Source organism: Leptopilina heterotoma, unplaced genomic scaffold (genome assembly GCF_015476425.1).
Source record: "Leptopilina heterotoma isolate Lh14 unplaced genomic scaffold, ASM1547642v1 Lhet_60, whole genome shotgun sequence".
Classification (NCBI taxonomy): domain Eukaryota; kingdom Metazoa; phylum Arthropoda; class Insecta; order Hymenoptera; family Figitidae; genus Leptopilina; species Leptopilina heterotoma.
Genome location: NW_025111138.1, coordinates 6,380,148 through 6,393,073, shown reverse-complemented (window position 1 = coordinate 6,393,073; position 12,926 = coordinate 6,380,148). Strand labels below are relative to the sequence as shown.

The 12,926-nt window shown below is 23.1% G+C and overlaps 1 protein-coding gene across 3 annotated transcripts in view; it reads right to left on the bottom strand.

The window, feature by feature from the left end:
* The window catches only part of LOC122509404, a 531,572-nt gene that overhangs the window by 87,370 nt on the left and 431,276 nt on the right, over positions 1-12,926 (bottom strand). For 2 of the 3 annotated variants that reach the window (XM_043623440.1, XM_043623441.1), the window contains 2 exons: positions 10,112-11,053; positions 4,445-4,621 (listed from right to left, as the gene is read on the bottom strand). In XM_043623440.1, the coding sequence (XP_043479375.1) occupies positions 4,445-4,621; positions 10,112-11,053 (1,119 nt within the window). The remainder of the gene's footprint in view (positions 1-4,444; positions 4,622-10,111; positions 11,054-12,926) is intronic. The other variant, XM_043623442.1, reaches the window with a different exon arrangement.

Sequence of the window (12,926 nt, the reverse complement as noted above, 5' to 3'; positions counted from 1 at the left end):
GAAGTAGTAAAACATGATAAAATATAAAAATAAATATTAATAATTGAACAAATAATTAATAGAAGACAAAAATTTGACAAACTTTGTAAAAAAATTCATGTCTAGTAGTAGAAGTCAATTTCCAGTCAGACTTAAATTTTTTTCCTTTGAATTTTAGTATTTTTTTATTAGTATTTTTTTTATTGAATAAAAATACCGAAAAGATCATAGAAGATAAAAATAAAATAATAATTATAAAAAAAATTAACAACAGAAGACAAAAATTTGTTGAACTTTAAGAACATTTAATATCAAGTAGTAAAAGTCAATTTTTAGTCAGACAAAAATTTTCCTTTTTGTTCCAATCACTTTTAATTTAATTAGTAATCAATTTACATAAATTGACAAATTAAATTATAATAAATAAAGGTAGATTTGGAATTTTAGTTCAATTATGTCTAAATTAATTCGAATCTATTTAAAATTTAATTCTTTTTTATTCAAATTAATTCAAATCTATTGGAAATTTAATTTTTTTCTATTCAAATTAATTCGAATCTATTGAATTTAAATCTTTTTTATTCATATTAATTTGATTCTATTTAAATTAATTACATTCTGCTCAATATAATTCTGTTTTATGCAAATTGATTTCATTCTATGCAATTTTAGTCAATTCAATTATTTACTTATAATATAAATAATAGTAGTATAAATAATTTTCAGTCTGACTGAACGTATTTGAGGTTTCGTTTTTATTTTTCAATGTAGCAAAAAATTCTGAAAGGTAGAAATAAACCTGTTAAAATTTAAGAGAAAAAAAATTAATATCAAGTAGTACAAGTCAATTTTCAATCAGACGTAAATTTTTTTCGTTCCACTCCCTACGAATTTAGTTAGTACACAATTTTCCAAAATTCTTAAAGCAATTATCAACTATAAAGAGAAAAGAAAAAGCAAATAAAACTACATTTCCAAAAAAAATGGACTAATTTCAATTTTGAAAGAGTATTAAAAACAAATCGTTCCTTTTTTTGATTGTTCGCTCAATAATTTTTTCCCAAAGAAACAGTTTATATTAGTAACGCAAAAAAAAAAGAAAATACAGCTAATAACCATCTAGTTTTTGAATTTCAATTTGCAAATATTCATTTGAATGAAAACGTAACCGTAGGTAATTACTTGCGCTCAATCCGGATACAATCAATTTAGTATGCGTTATAACTCCCACAGCTGCTACTGTCCCGTGTTGCAAAACCCTGTGTGTCCCCCTCCTCCCTCCCCCCCTCACACATATACCCACATTTCCGCACTAACGCCATCGGCCACGAAAGTCAAATATTCGATGAAATAGCGAAGCGTATACGCAAATCTCGAATTCATATATTCAATTCATAGAGAAACCTTTCCGCGAAAAGGATGAATTACGAGCGACGAGGGAAAGTCGATAACGCAGAAAAGGTGGATTTGCGTTTAAACATAATCGAAATATGCCACAGAAATAAAAAAAAAAAAAAACAACGGTTTCATTGCCATAAAGAAAAGCGAAAAAAAAAAAAAATTCTCGGTGTAAGTTATAAAAAACAATTTCAATAAAAAAAGAAACAAGTCCGACTTAATGAAAAAGTATTTTCAATTTTCCAATTTTTATTTAATAAGTTTATCTGTTTATCTAGAAGTAATTATAATTACTGTATAGAAACTTTAGACAATTTCTTTTTTAATCCATTTCAACCGTTATTTAATTATATTCCATTGACTCTATCTCTTATTCTATTATTTACAATTTTCAAAAATTAAATTAAAAATTTAAACGAATAGTTATAAGTTCATTGAAAAATTGCTGCAAAAAACAATTAAAATTTTATGAAATTGAGGAGTAATGGAAATAATAGAATTAAATTAATTATACATTGATAAGAGAATTATTTTGATCAAATAAAATTTTACTGATCCAATTAAAAGCTCTACTTGTCTGTTATCCGTTGAATGGGAATTTTATTAAAACTAATATTTTTAACACATGTTTTTACATTTGAAAAAAAGAAAGAAAGCATTAAAATAGGATAAATTATCGCCTCATAGATAAATAGTAATTTATATCAAATTCAAATTATTTAAAATTTAAATTTTAAAAATTCTGTAATTGGAACAAAATTCAAAGTACAATATGAAATTATTTATCTAGTAAACTAACTATTCAATATGAGGCTTAAAATAGCAAATAATAAATTTACAAGTAATATGGACGTCAATTAATTAATTTAATTAATTTACTTGTCTTAATTAAAGTACATTTGATTTAAACAAGTTTGACTAACAATTTTTTTAATATTTAAGTAAAATACACATTTTTAGATCCAAATAAAAATAATTTAATCAAGTAAAGGTTTTTCAAATAATTGATGTCATATGTAATTAATTTAATAATTAATTTAATAATAATCCTCGATCCGTCATTAATTCATTTATACCGTTCACACATGAAATTAGTTATTTTCGTATATGTTTGGTTTTTTTAGGTCTTGACATTTGAAATTTAATGATTTTTAAATAATTTTTTTTTACAATTTTTAATATTTTTCCTTTGAAAAAGACTATTTTTAAAAAATTTATAATTTTCTAAAAATTACAACAGTAATACTTCCAAAATTGAATTCGTCAAATTGAATTATATTCAAGAACTGTCTCAAAAATCTTTCAATATTAAATTGTAGAAAATTTGAATTTTAAACTATTTTAATTTAAAATTCTGAAGAATTAAAATTTTTTTAAAATTTTGATAAGAAAATTGTTTAAAATTTCAAAAATAATAAAATTTTATAATTTATGTGTTTACAACTTTTAAAAATAAATAAACTTTCTATAAAGGTTTCAAAATTGAAATTGTGGAAAATTTGAATTTTAAATAAATTTTTAATTTAAAATTCTGAAGATCTTAGTTTTTTGAAAAATTTGTATGTGGAAATTGTTTTTAAATTGTTTGAAATTTCAAAAATAATTGAATTTTATAAAAGGTGCGTTTACAACTATTAAAAAAAAATTGAATTTTTTAAAATGTTTGAAATTGAAATTGTAGAAAATTTGAATTTTAAAATATTTTGATTTAAAATTCTAAAGAATTTAAATTATTTAAGAATTTTGATAAGAAAATTGTTTTTAAATTGTTTAAAAGTTTCAAAAATAATGGAATTTTATAATTGATGCGTTTACAACTTTTAAAAATAATTAAACTTCCTATAAAGGTTTCAAATTAAAATTGTGGAAAATTTTAATTTAAAATTCTGAAGAACTTAGTTTTTTGAAAAATTTTAATGTGGAAATTGTTTTAAAATTGTTTGAAATTTTAAAAATAATTGAATTTTATAAAAGATGCGTTTACAACTATTAAAAAAAATTGAATTTTTAAAAATCTTTTAAATGGAAATTGTAGAAAATTTGAATTTTATAATATTTTAATTTAAAATTCTAAAAAATTTAAATTTTTTAAGAATTTTAATAAGAAAATTGTTTTTAAATTGTTTGAAATTTCAAAAATAATTGAATTTTATAAAAGGTGCGTTTACAACTATTAAAAAAAAATTGAATTTTTTAAAATCTTTGAAATTGAAATTGTAGAACATTTGAATTTTAAAATATTTTGATTTAAAATTCTGAAGAATTTAAATTATTTAAGAATTTTGATAAAAAAATTGTTTTTAAATTGTTTAAAAGTTTCAAAAATAATGGAATTTTATAATTGATGCGTTAACAACTTTTAAAAATAATTAAATTTCCTATAAAGGTTTCAAAATTGAAGTTGTGGAAGATTTGAATTTAAAATTCTGAAGAACTTAGTTTTTTGAAAAATTTTGATGTAGAAATTGTTTTTAAATTGTTTGAAATTTTAAAAATAATTGAATTTTATAAAAGATGCGTTTACAACTATTTAAAAAAAAATGAATTTTTAAAAATCTTTTAAATTGAAATTGTAGAAAATTTGAATTTTATAATATTTTAATTTAAAATTCTGAAAAATTTAAATTTTTTAAGAATTTTAATAAGAAAATTGTTTTTAAATTGTTTAAAATTTCAAAAATAATTGAATTTTATAAGAGATGCGTTTACATCTTTTAAAAATAATTGAATTTTCCAAAGGTTTTATATTTACATTGTGAAAAATTCCAACTTTAAAGAATTTTAATTTAAAATTTAGAACTTAGTTTTTTAAAAAATTTATATATAAAAATTGTTTATAAATTGTTTGAAATTTCAAACTTTTTTGATAAATAATTAAAAATAATTTATATAGAGAAGAATTATTAATAAAAATTCTAGAACGAATAAGAACTAATTAGCAAATTTCAAAATCAGATTTATGTACTAAAAATTGGAAATAGAAAAAAAATTTAAGATATAAATTAAGTTAACATTTTTTCTTATTTTTATAAATTAAGAAGTTGTAAAATAATTTTTTTCTACTCACGTTCTTGTTCATCGTTGGAATGATTTTTCTTATGATGAGTCCGATGATGATGGATTTCGGGAATAGGAAACTTTCGTAAATCGTTGAAGTCCTGATGATGTACATCAATCAATGGATTCTCCAATTGAGATTCAACTTCTAATGTTGTCGAATTATCAGGATGTGAGATGTATTTCACTGTAAATGCGTAGAAATGAGTTTTTATACATAAATGTATTAAAAGAATAAAAGAAAAGGAAGATAAATAAATAAGATAAAAAGAAAAGATGAAAAAATCAGATTTTGTATATAATACAAATATTTATTCAAATTGACTGATTTCTGGTATACTAGTAAATCTTGTCATCAATTTGAAGGGTGATTCCAAACCTCCCCCTTTGTTATTTACTTTTTTTTATTTTTTTCTTTCCTTGTATCATTTTTATTGATCACCCTTCAAGTCAATGACACGAAGGACAAATTTTCTGCCTAGACAAAGACGATAGCTGCATTATCTTTTCAAAGAAGATAGATCTTCAAAATGGGAACCTAAGATATTTAATCTTCAGTAAAATATCACTGGATCAGTTTTGTGACATTTTACTGATTATTGACATTTAATATCAGGAATTTCTCTCCTTTTATTCTGTGATTTTTTGGGAAAATTTCAAAATAATACTTTTATTTAAAAAAAAAAAAAATTGGAAAGAAAGTTGGTAAATATTTTTTTTTTAGTTTTTAACATTTTGGAATTAAATATTCTGTAATATTTACTTTTGTAAATAAATCCCAAATTCTCAAACTATAATTATAATTATATTTTATTTTTAATATTATATTATTCTAAAATAATAAAAATATTTTAATACTTTGTGATGTTTTTTCCTTCCTATAATTTATTATTAAAAAAATATAATAGTAACAATTATTATATTAATTGTTATAAATGACCATTGTTTATAATTTTTATTACAATTAGATATTTGCTGTACCTTTTTCCATGTTCGATGGCAAAGAGGAAAAAATTATATTAAAAAATCAATGCCTGCGGAATATGACTTCACTGGAATAAATTATTTAACTCAAATAAATCGTTTCTTTTTGCTATAATTAAATTTAAATTTGAACAAATGATTGTTCAAATCTCTAAATTTGAATCAGTCAAAAATAACTGATTTAGAATCATAATAATTAGTCACTGATTCAAGTAACTAAATTTCTATTTGTCATTTAGTTAAAAATCACTAATAATTATGAATTACGTTTTTATTAACTAATTTAATTAATCAAATTTGATTCTAATTTTATAGTTATTTTTTTATGCTAATTTATTTTTTACTGAAGAAAAATTAATCATTTACCGAGAATCAATTATTTTTTATCTGAAAATTAATTATTTCGTCAGTATTGTTTTTTAATAAAAATTAGAAATTTGTCACAATAAATCAGTAAGTTTTTACCATCAATTAGTTAATTGCTATCAATGTTATTTGCTATCAATCAGTTAATTTTACTGTGAAGTAGTTATTTTTTTAGTGACTTGCTGACAATTTTTATTGTTAATTATAATTTTCATTATACTGACAACTGAATATTTTTTACAGTCTATCATTAAATTTGTAATCCATCAGAATTTGAAAATAATCAAATATATAAAGGATAATTAGTTATTTTTTATTGTCAAACAGACATTGTTATTTCCTAATGATCAGTTTTTTTCAAACTGATATTATTATAGTAACTTATATATTACTATGCAAATTATTTATTTTTTTACAGATATTTTTTACTGACAATTAATTATTTTTTAAAGAAAATCTAATATTTTTTATTGTTGATAAACTGTTCACTGGCAAACTGTTATTATTTACTAACAATTAGTTTTTTTTAGTAAAAATAGAATATTTCTTACTGACGAACAGTTCTTTTTTACTGACAATTAATTATTTTTTAATTAAAATCAAATATTTTTACTGTTAATCAGTTTTCCACTTTTGCAATCATTAAAAAATAACTGATTGGCATGTAAATCTGAACGAATATTATGCTTCTACAATCAGTGAAAAATTTAACTGATTGCAGAACAAAAGATTTAACTGGCAATCAATTATTATTTTTAACTGATTGCATAAGCAAAATGTTAATCAATACTTAATCTGACAATCTCTTATTTTTTTCAATGATTGCAGAATCAAAAACGAACCCAAAATTTAACTCACAAACAATAATCAACGATATAGTTAAAATAAAATAGTTTTTTTTTATTCTAATTGCTAAATCAAATGCTATTTATTACTCTTGCTAATACAAATTATAGTAAAAGATCCGAAATATTTGAGTTAAAGTCCCTTTTCTCCTTTCTCTGCACCTCCAGTGTTTTGCACCGGAAAAAAAATTATTCTTGTTTTTAGAGGAAATTTCCACTTCTCAAATCCTCTTAAATTTTATTCTTGAATTAAGAATATTACTTTTATTGAAGAGTATACTCTAAATCTGAATCAGAAAAAATTTCACTGATTTCAATTCAGTGGACGAATTTTCTTTAATTCGTCAGTGGAATTTCACTGGGAATCAGTAAAAACCACTGACTGTCAGTAAAATTTCACTGATTCATCAACGAAAATTCGTCGAATTGAAATCAGTGAAATTTTCATTGATTCAGATTTAGATTTAGTTTAAACAATTTATTATATTGTTAATTTATAACAATTCCATAAACAAAATAGAGAAAAGCAAATTTCTATAAATTTGGCGGCTTTTATTGGCATTATTTAATGTTAAATCAATAAATGAAATAAAATATTAAATTAAATTTGCTATAGTTATTATTTAGCATTATTTAAATAAACAATTATTGTTATTTATTAACTTTTTTTTTCATTGCACGTAGAAAGACGCAGTTTTTGTCTAATTTTGCAATTTACGGAGATACTTATCATAATCAATAAATATTAAATGTCAAAGTCGATTCGCCCATGGTTCTTTTCTTTATCATATTTAATAATAATAATTGCTAAAATAGCGATTTAACATTTTATATTTATCTGTTATTATAAGTGGGTACAAAAATTGCAAAATTAGAAAAAAAACTGCATCTTTTTAGGTGCAATAGAAAAAAGTTAAAAAATAACAATTATTTGTTTAAGGGGTTACATCTACACGGAGAAACATGATTGTTACGTTGACAAAAAGATTGTTAATACAGAACTAACAAATTTATTTTGTTGTCCTAAAAATTCAAATTTTTTCTAATAGCAATAAATCTGTTAAGGTAACAAGAAATTTTGTAATAACAACAAACGAAATTTGTTAGTTCTATATTAACAATAATTCCTTTTTCTCTATGTAGTTAGAATTTTCAAAAAATCGATTTTTTTTTATTTCATTTTCGTAATGTACATGTATTTAAGTAAACACTCTGAAAATTTAAAGTCAAATTAGACAAACATTCAAATTAGAAAAAAACTGCGTCTTTCTAGGAGCAATGGATAAAAATTAAAAACTTAATAAATAACAACAATTGTTTATTTAATTACCAATATTCCACATTGTATATTTTTGTAGAGTTTTCGATAACTTTTAAAAAACTGTTAAACTGGTACCAACTCCAATTGGATTTGGTAACAGTTTTTTATACTTATTAATATTATTTCTTCATTGTTATATATTTTTTTATTTTTTATTCTTTTTTTATTAATTTTACTCAGAAAAAAATCCTTAGTTGATAAAAACGGTTAAACTGCTACCAACTCTAATTGGAGTTGGTAACAGTTTTTTATATACTTTATAATATTATTTCTTCATTGTTATATATTTTTTTATTTTTACTTCTTTTTTTCACTAATTTTACACAGAAAAAAATCCTTATAGTTGATAAAAACTATTAAACTGTTATCAACTCCAATTGGAATTGGTAACAGTTTTTTATACTTTATAATATTGTTTCCTTATTATTATATTTTTTTAATTTTTAATTTATTTTATTAATTTTACACGGAAAAACATTTTTATAGTTGATAAAAACTATTAAACTGTTATCAACTCCAATTGGAATTGGTAACAGTTTTTTATACTTTATAATATTGTTTCCTTATTATTATATTTTTTTAATTTTTAATTTATTTTATTAATTTTACACGGAACAAAATTCTTAGATGATAAAAAACTGATAAAATAGTACCAACTCCAATTGGAATTGGTAAGTTTTTTATACTTTATAATATTATTTCCTTATTATTATTTTTTTTAATTTTTAATTTATTTTATTAATTTTACACGGAAAAAAATTCTTATAGTTGATAAAAACTATTAAACTGTTATCAACTCCAATTGGAATTGGTAACAGTTTTTTATACTTTATAATATTATTTCTTAATTGTTATATATTTTTTTATTTTTAATTCTTTTTTTACTAATTTTACACAGAAAAAAATCCTTATAGTTGATAAAAACTATTAAACTGTTATCAACTCCAATTGGAATTGGTAACAGTTTTTTATACTTTATAATATTGTTTCCTTATTATTATATTTTTTTAATTTTTAATTTATTTTATTAATTTTACACGGAACAAAATTTTTAGATGATAACAAACTGTTAAAATAGTACCAACTCCAATTGGAATTGGTAACAGTTTTTTATACTTTATAATATTGTTTCCTTATTATTATATTTTTTTAATTTTTAATTTATTTTATTAATTTTACAAGGAACAAAATTCTTAGATGATAAAAAACTGTTAAAATAGTACCAACTCCAATTGGAGTTGGTAACAGTTTTTTATATACTTTATAGTTTATAATATTATTTCTTCACTGTTATATATTTTTTTATTTTTACTTCTTTTTTTCACTAATTTTACACAGAAAAAAATCCTTATAGTTGATAAAAACTATTAAACTGTTATCAACTCCAATTGGAATTGGTAACAGTTTTTTATACTTTATAATTTTGTTTCCTTATTATTATATTTTTTTAATTTTTAATTTCATTTATTAATTTTACACGGAACAAAATTCTTAGATGATAAAAAACTGTTAAAATAGTACCAACTCCAATTGGAGTTGGTAACAGTTTTTTATATACTTTATTGTTTATAATATTATTTGTTCATTGTTATATATTTCTTGATTTTTATTACTTTTTTTATTAATTTTAAACGGAAAAAAATCATTAGCTGATGAAAAATGTTAAACTGTTACCAAATTCAATTGGAGTTGGTAACAGTTCAACAGTTTTTTAAAAGTTATCGAAAACTCTACAAAAATATACAATGTGGAATATTTGCAAAATTTTCACGGAATTTCTAAACAATAATAAATTGTTTAAACAAACAAATGAAAAATTTATAGTAACATTAATAAATTAGATTACTAGGCAAGAAAAAACAATTATAGTAAAAAATTTAGATAATTTCAGGGTTTCTTTAATATGCAATTGCAAATGGAAAATCATTGTAGGGTAAAAAATACTCTGTCTTACGCTCGGCGTTACAAAGTTAAAGTTGAAGAGGGAATAATCCTCTTAAAATAAGAGGACAGTTTTTAAGCCATATTCAAGAGAAAAATATGCGAGATCCACTTAAAACAAGAATATTTTTTTTCACTATGTAAAACAGACAAGCAAAAAAAATGTCGATTCATTTTCATGGAGGATCAGTGTCTTTTTGGTCATAATAAACTTACGAACCTTGCCCGACGAATTCGTCGAATGCGGGGAGATCGAGGAAACGATCGACGGGTAGACGGTCGATTCTGAATTCGTCGAGATCGTTGTCAAGATGATCGATAATCGCCCCGTGCTCGTAGGTCGGTCTTGGTGCAAATTTCTTGGTGCCATGTGCATCCGATGGTGCAGGATTGGTCTCATCTACGGTGGGTGTAGGACGTGCTGGTGGTGATACAAGAACGGGTGGTGGTGCTTGTGCAGAAGGTGGTGGTGGCAGTGCAGGGTAATCGTCATGATGATGACGGTGACGGTGTTCTTGGTGCATATCCACGGTATCATTGTGCCGTAGAAGTACGCCATGCTGCAGGTGCTCGGTGCTTGAGGCGCGATCATGCTTGGATAATGATTCTGATGATGATGATGAAGATGATGATGATGATGATGATGATGGGGAGAAAGAATTTGATGGGGGAAAAGAATTTGATGGGGTGAATTTGGAATATTTTGAAAATGGAGTCGATGATAATGAGTGGAGAGAAGTGTCGCCATTAATTTTTGATTTCTGTAAAGTCCCACCCTCGTGAACGGACCATTTCCATAGTTGCTCACCGTCTTTGATTCGATGATGAGTCCCGGCGAAACCCTCATGAGACGTTCGATCCTCGTCGGGATCTGGATATGGATCGAACGTCTCGGGATACGTCTTGGGTTGTCCGGGACTACCTGGTAATTCGGGTACCTCATGATAACGATGTTGTGTACGATGATGACGTGCACCATCGAATTCGAAGTCAATCTCGTTGCCCGTGTTACGCGTACTCGCGGTTCCCGGGAATAGAAAATAGGGATACATACTGGTCGGAGGTAACCAGATCTCGTGGAGGTTCTCCTCTTGGGGATTGAAGGGGTAGAGTGCCGAGTCCGTGCCCGAGAGATCAATGGACGCGGAGGAGGGCACAAATTCTGAAACAGAAACAGAAACGCGACCGAGAAAGAGGTCAGTGCTGTACTAACAGAAAAAAAAGGGAAAATAAAAAATACTGAAAGGGTTTTTTTGTTGTGTTTTTTTTTTTTTTTTTTTTTTTTTTTTTTTGGCGATTCCGAACTGGCGTCTTCTTGTTTCTAGGTCGGAATTTGTGCATCCGCTTATGGCATTTATTAATAGAGGCTAAAAAAAATCTGGCGAATGATAAAAAAAATGTCAAGAGGTAAAATAAAAGAAAATAAATATTTTAAATAAAAAGGGAAAAAAACAAAAAGGGGAAAAAGAAACAAAAAAGGACGGAGAAAGACATAAAAAAGAACTCAAAAAAAAGAGAAAGAATCAAAAAAGAAAAAGGAATTAAAACAGGAATAAAAAATTAATTCAAAGGGAAAATTATCAGGAAAAAATCCTCGAGAACTTTCGTTTTGATTCCAGATAAATAAATTAATCTCAATGAAGAATCAGACGGACAAGCAAATTAAAAATTATTCTAATCACATAATCTTGTCGATTAAGGGGAAGGTACACCTATATTTTTAACTATTTTTAAAGAAATATTTTAAATATTCAACAAAATTATTTTTAAAGTAATTTTTTGTGAAGAATTCAATGGTTATAAAATAAAATCGGTCAGAAAATATTTTCACCCTTTTCGAATTTTTATTTTTCTTCAAAATCGGTGGATTTTGAAATCCATACGTAATTTTGTAGAAAATATGTTTTTGAATCCACGAAAAAATTTCCAAATAAAAAAATTGATTTTCATAATTTTTTTAGAATTTTTTTGAAAAACAATCTCTGTTTTTAGGCAGAAGCTGCTGAAAAATACAATTATTCTTCTTTTTTTTTAAATGAAAACTCATTTGTTTATTTTTCTAACTAATTACAGATCATAATTTTTATATTGTATAAAAATAAAAATACAAGAAAAAATTAGGATAAAATTGTGATCTGAAATTAGTAAGAAAAATAAACGAATAAATTTTCTTAAAAAAAAAATTAAAAATAATTGTATTTTTTTAACATTTTCAGCCTAAAAACAGAGATTTAAAAAAAAAGTGATATAAAAATTATGAAATTGAATTTTTTTATTTGGAAATTTTTTTGTGGATTCAAAAACATATTTTTTACAAAATTACGTATGGATTTCAAAATCCATAAATTTTTAAGAAAAATAAAAATTCAAAAAGGGTCAATATTTTGTTTTGACCGTACTTATTTTATGAACATTGTATTAAAAATAATTGAAATTCTGCGATGAGTTTTATCATTTATAAAAATAATTCAATCCCTAAGAAGAATTTTATTTTACTTTTAAACAATATTTAATTTTTGCGAAGAAAATTATTACTCTTGAAAATAATTGAATTTCTGCAATAATCTTTAACTCTTACAAAATTGAATTTTTTTTGTCTTTTTAATTCTCATAAAGAATTTTATCTATAAATTTTTAAATAACTAAATTCTTTTGACGAATTTTCATAAAATTTTTTAAGAATTTTTTTGAGGAATTCGATTAAAATTGTATTATTTAAAAATAATTGAAATTCTGCAATGAGTTTTATTATTTATGAAAATTGGACTAAGTTTTATTGAAACTTTTTGTCTGATTCTTTCTTATTGATAGTATTTATTTTTTATTTATTAAATAAATAAAGTCCTATTTAATAATACCCTTTTTCTATTATTTATAGTTTTAAATAAAAATTTGACATTAATGTAGCAAAGAAAATTGTAAATTAAAAATTGAAAATCATTGATTTAAAAAATAAATTGAAAAATAAGATTTGAAAATCAATGACTTAGAAACAAAAATTGAAAATAGAACATTATTGATTTCAAAATTAAAAT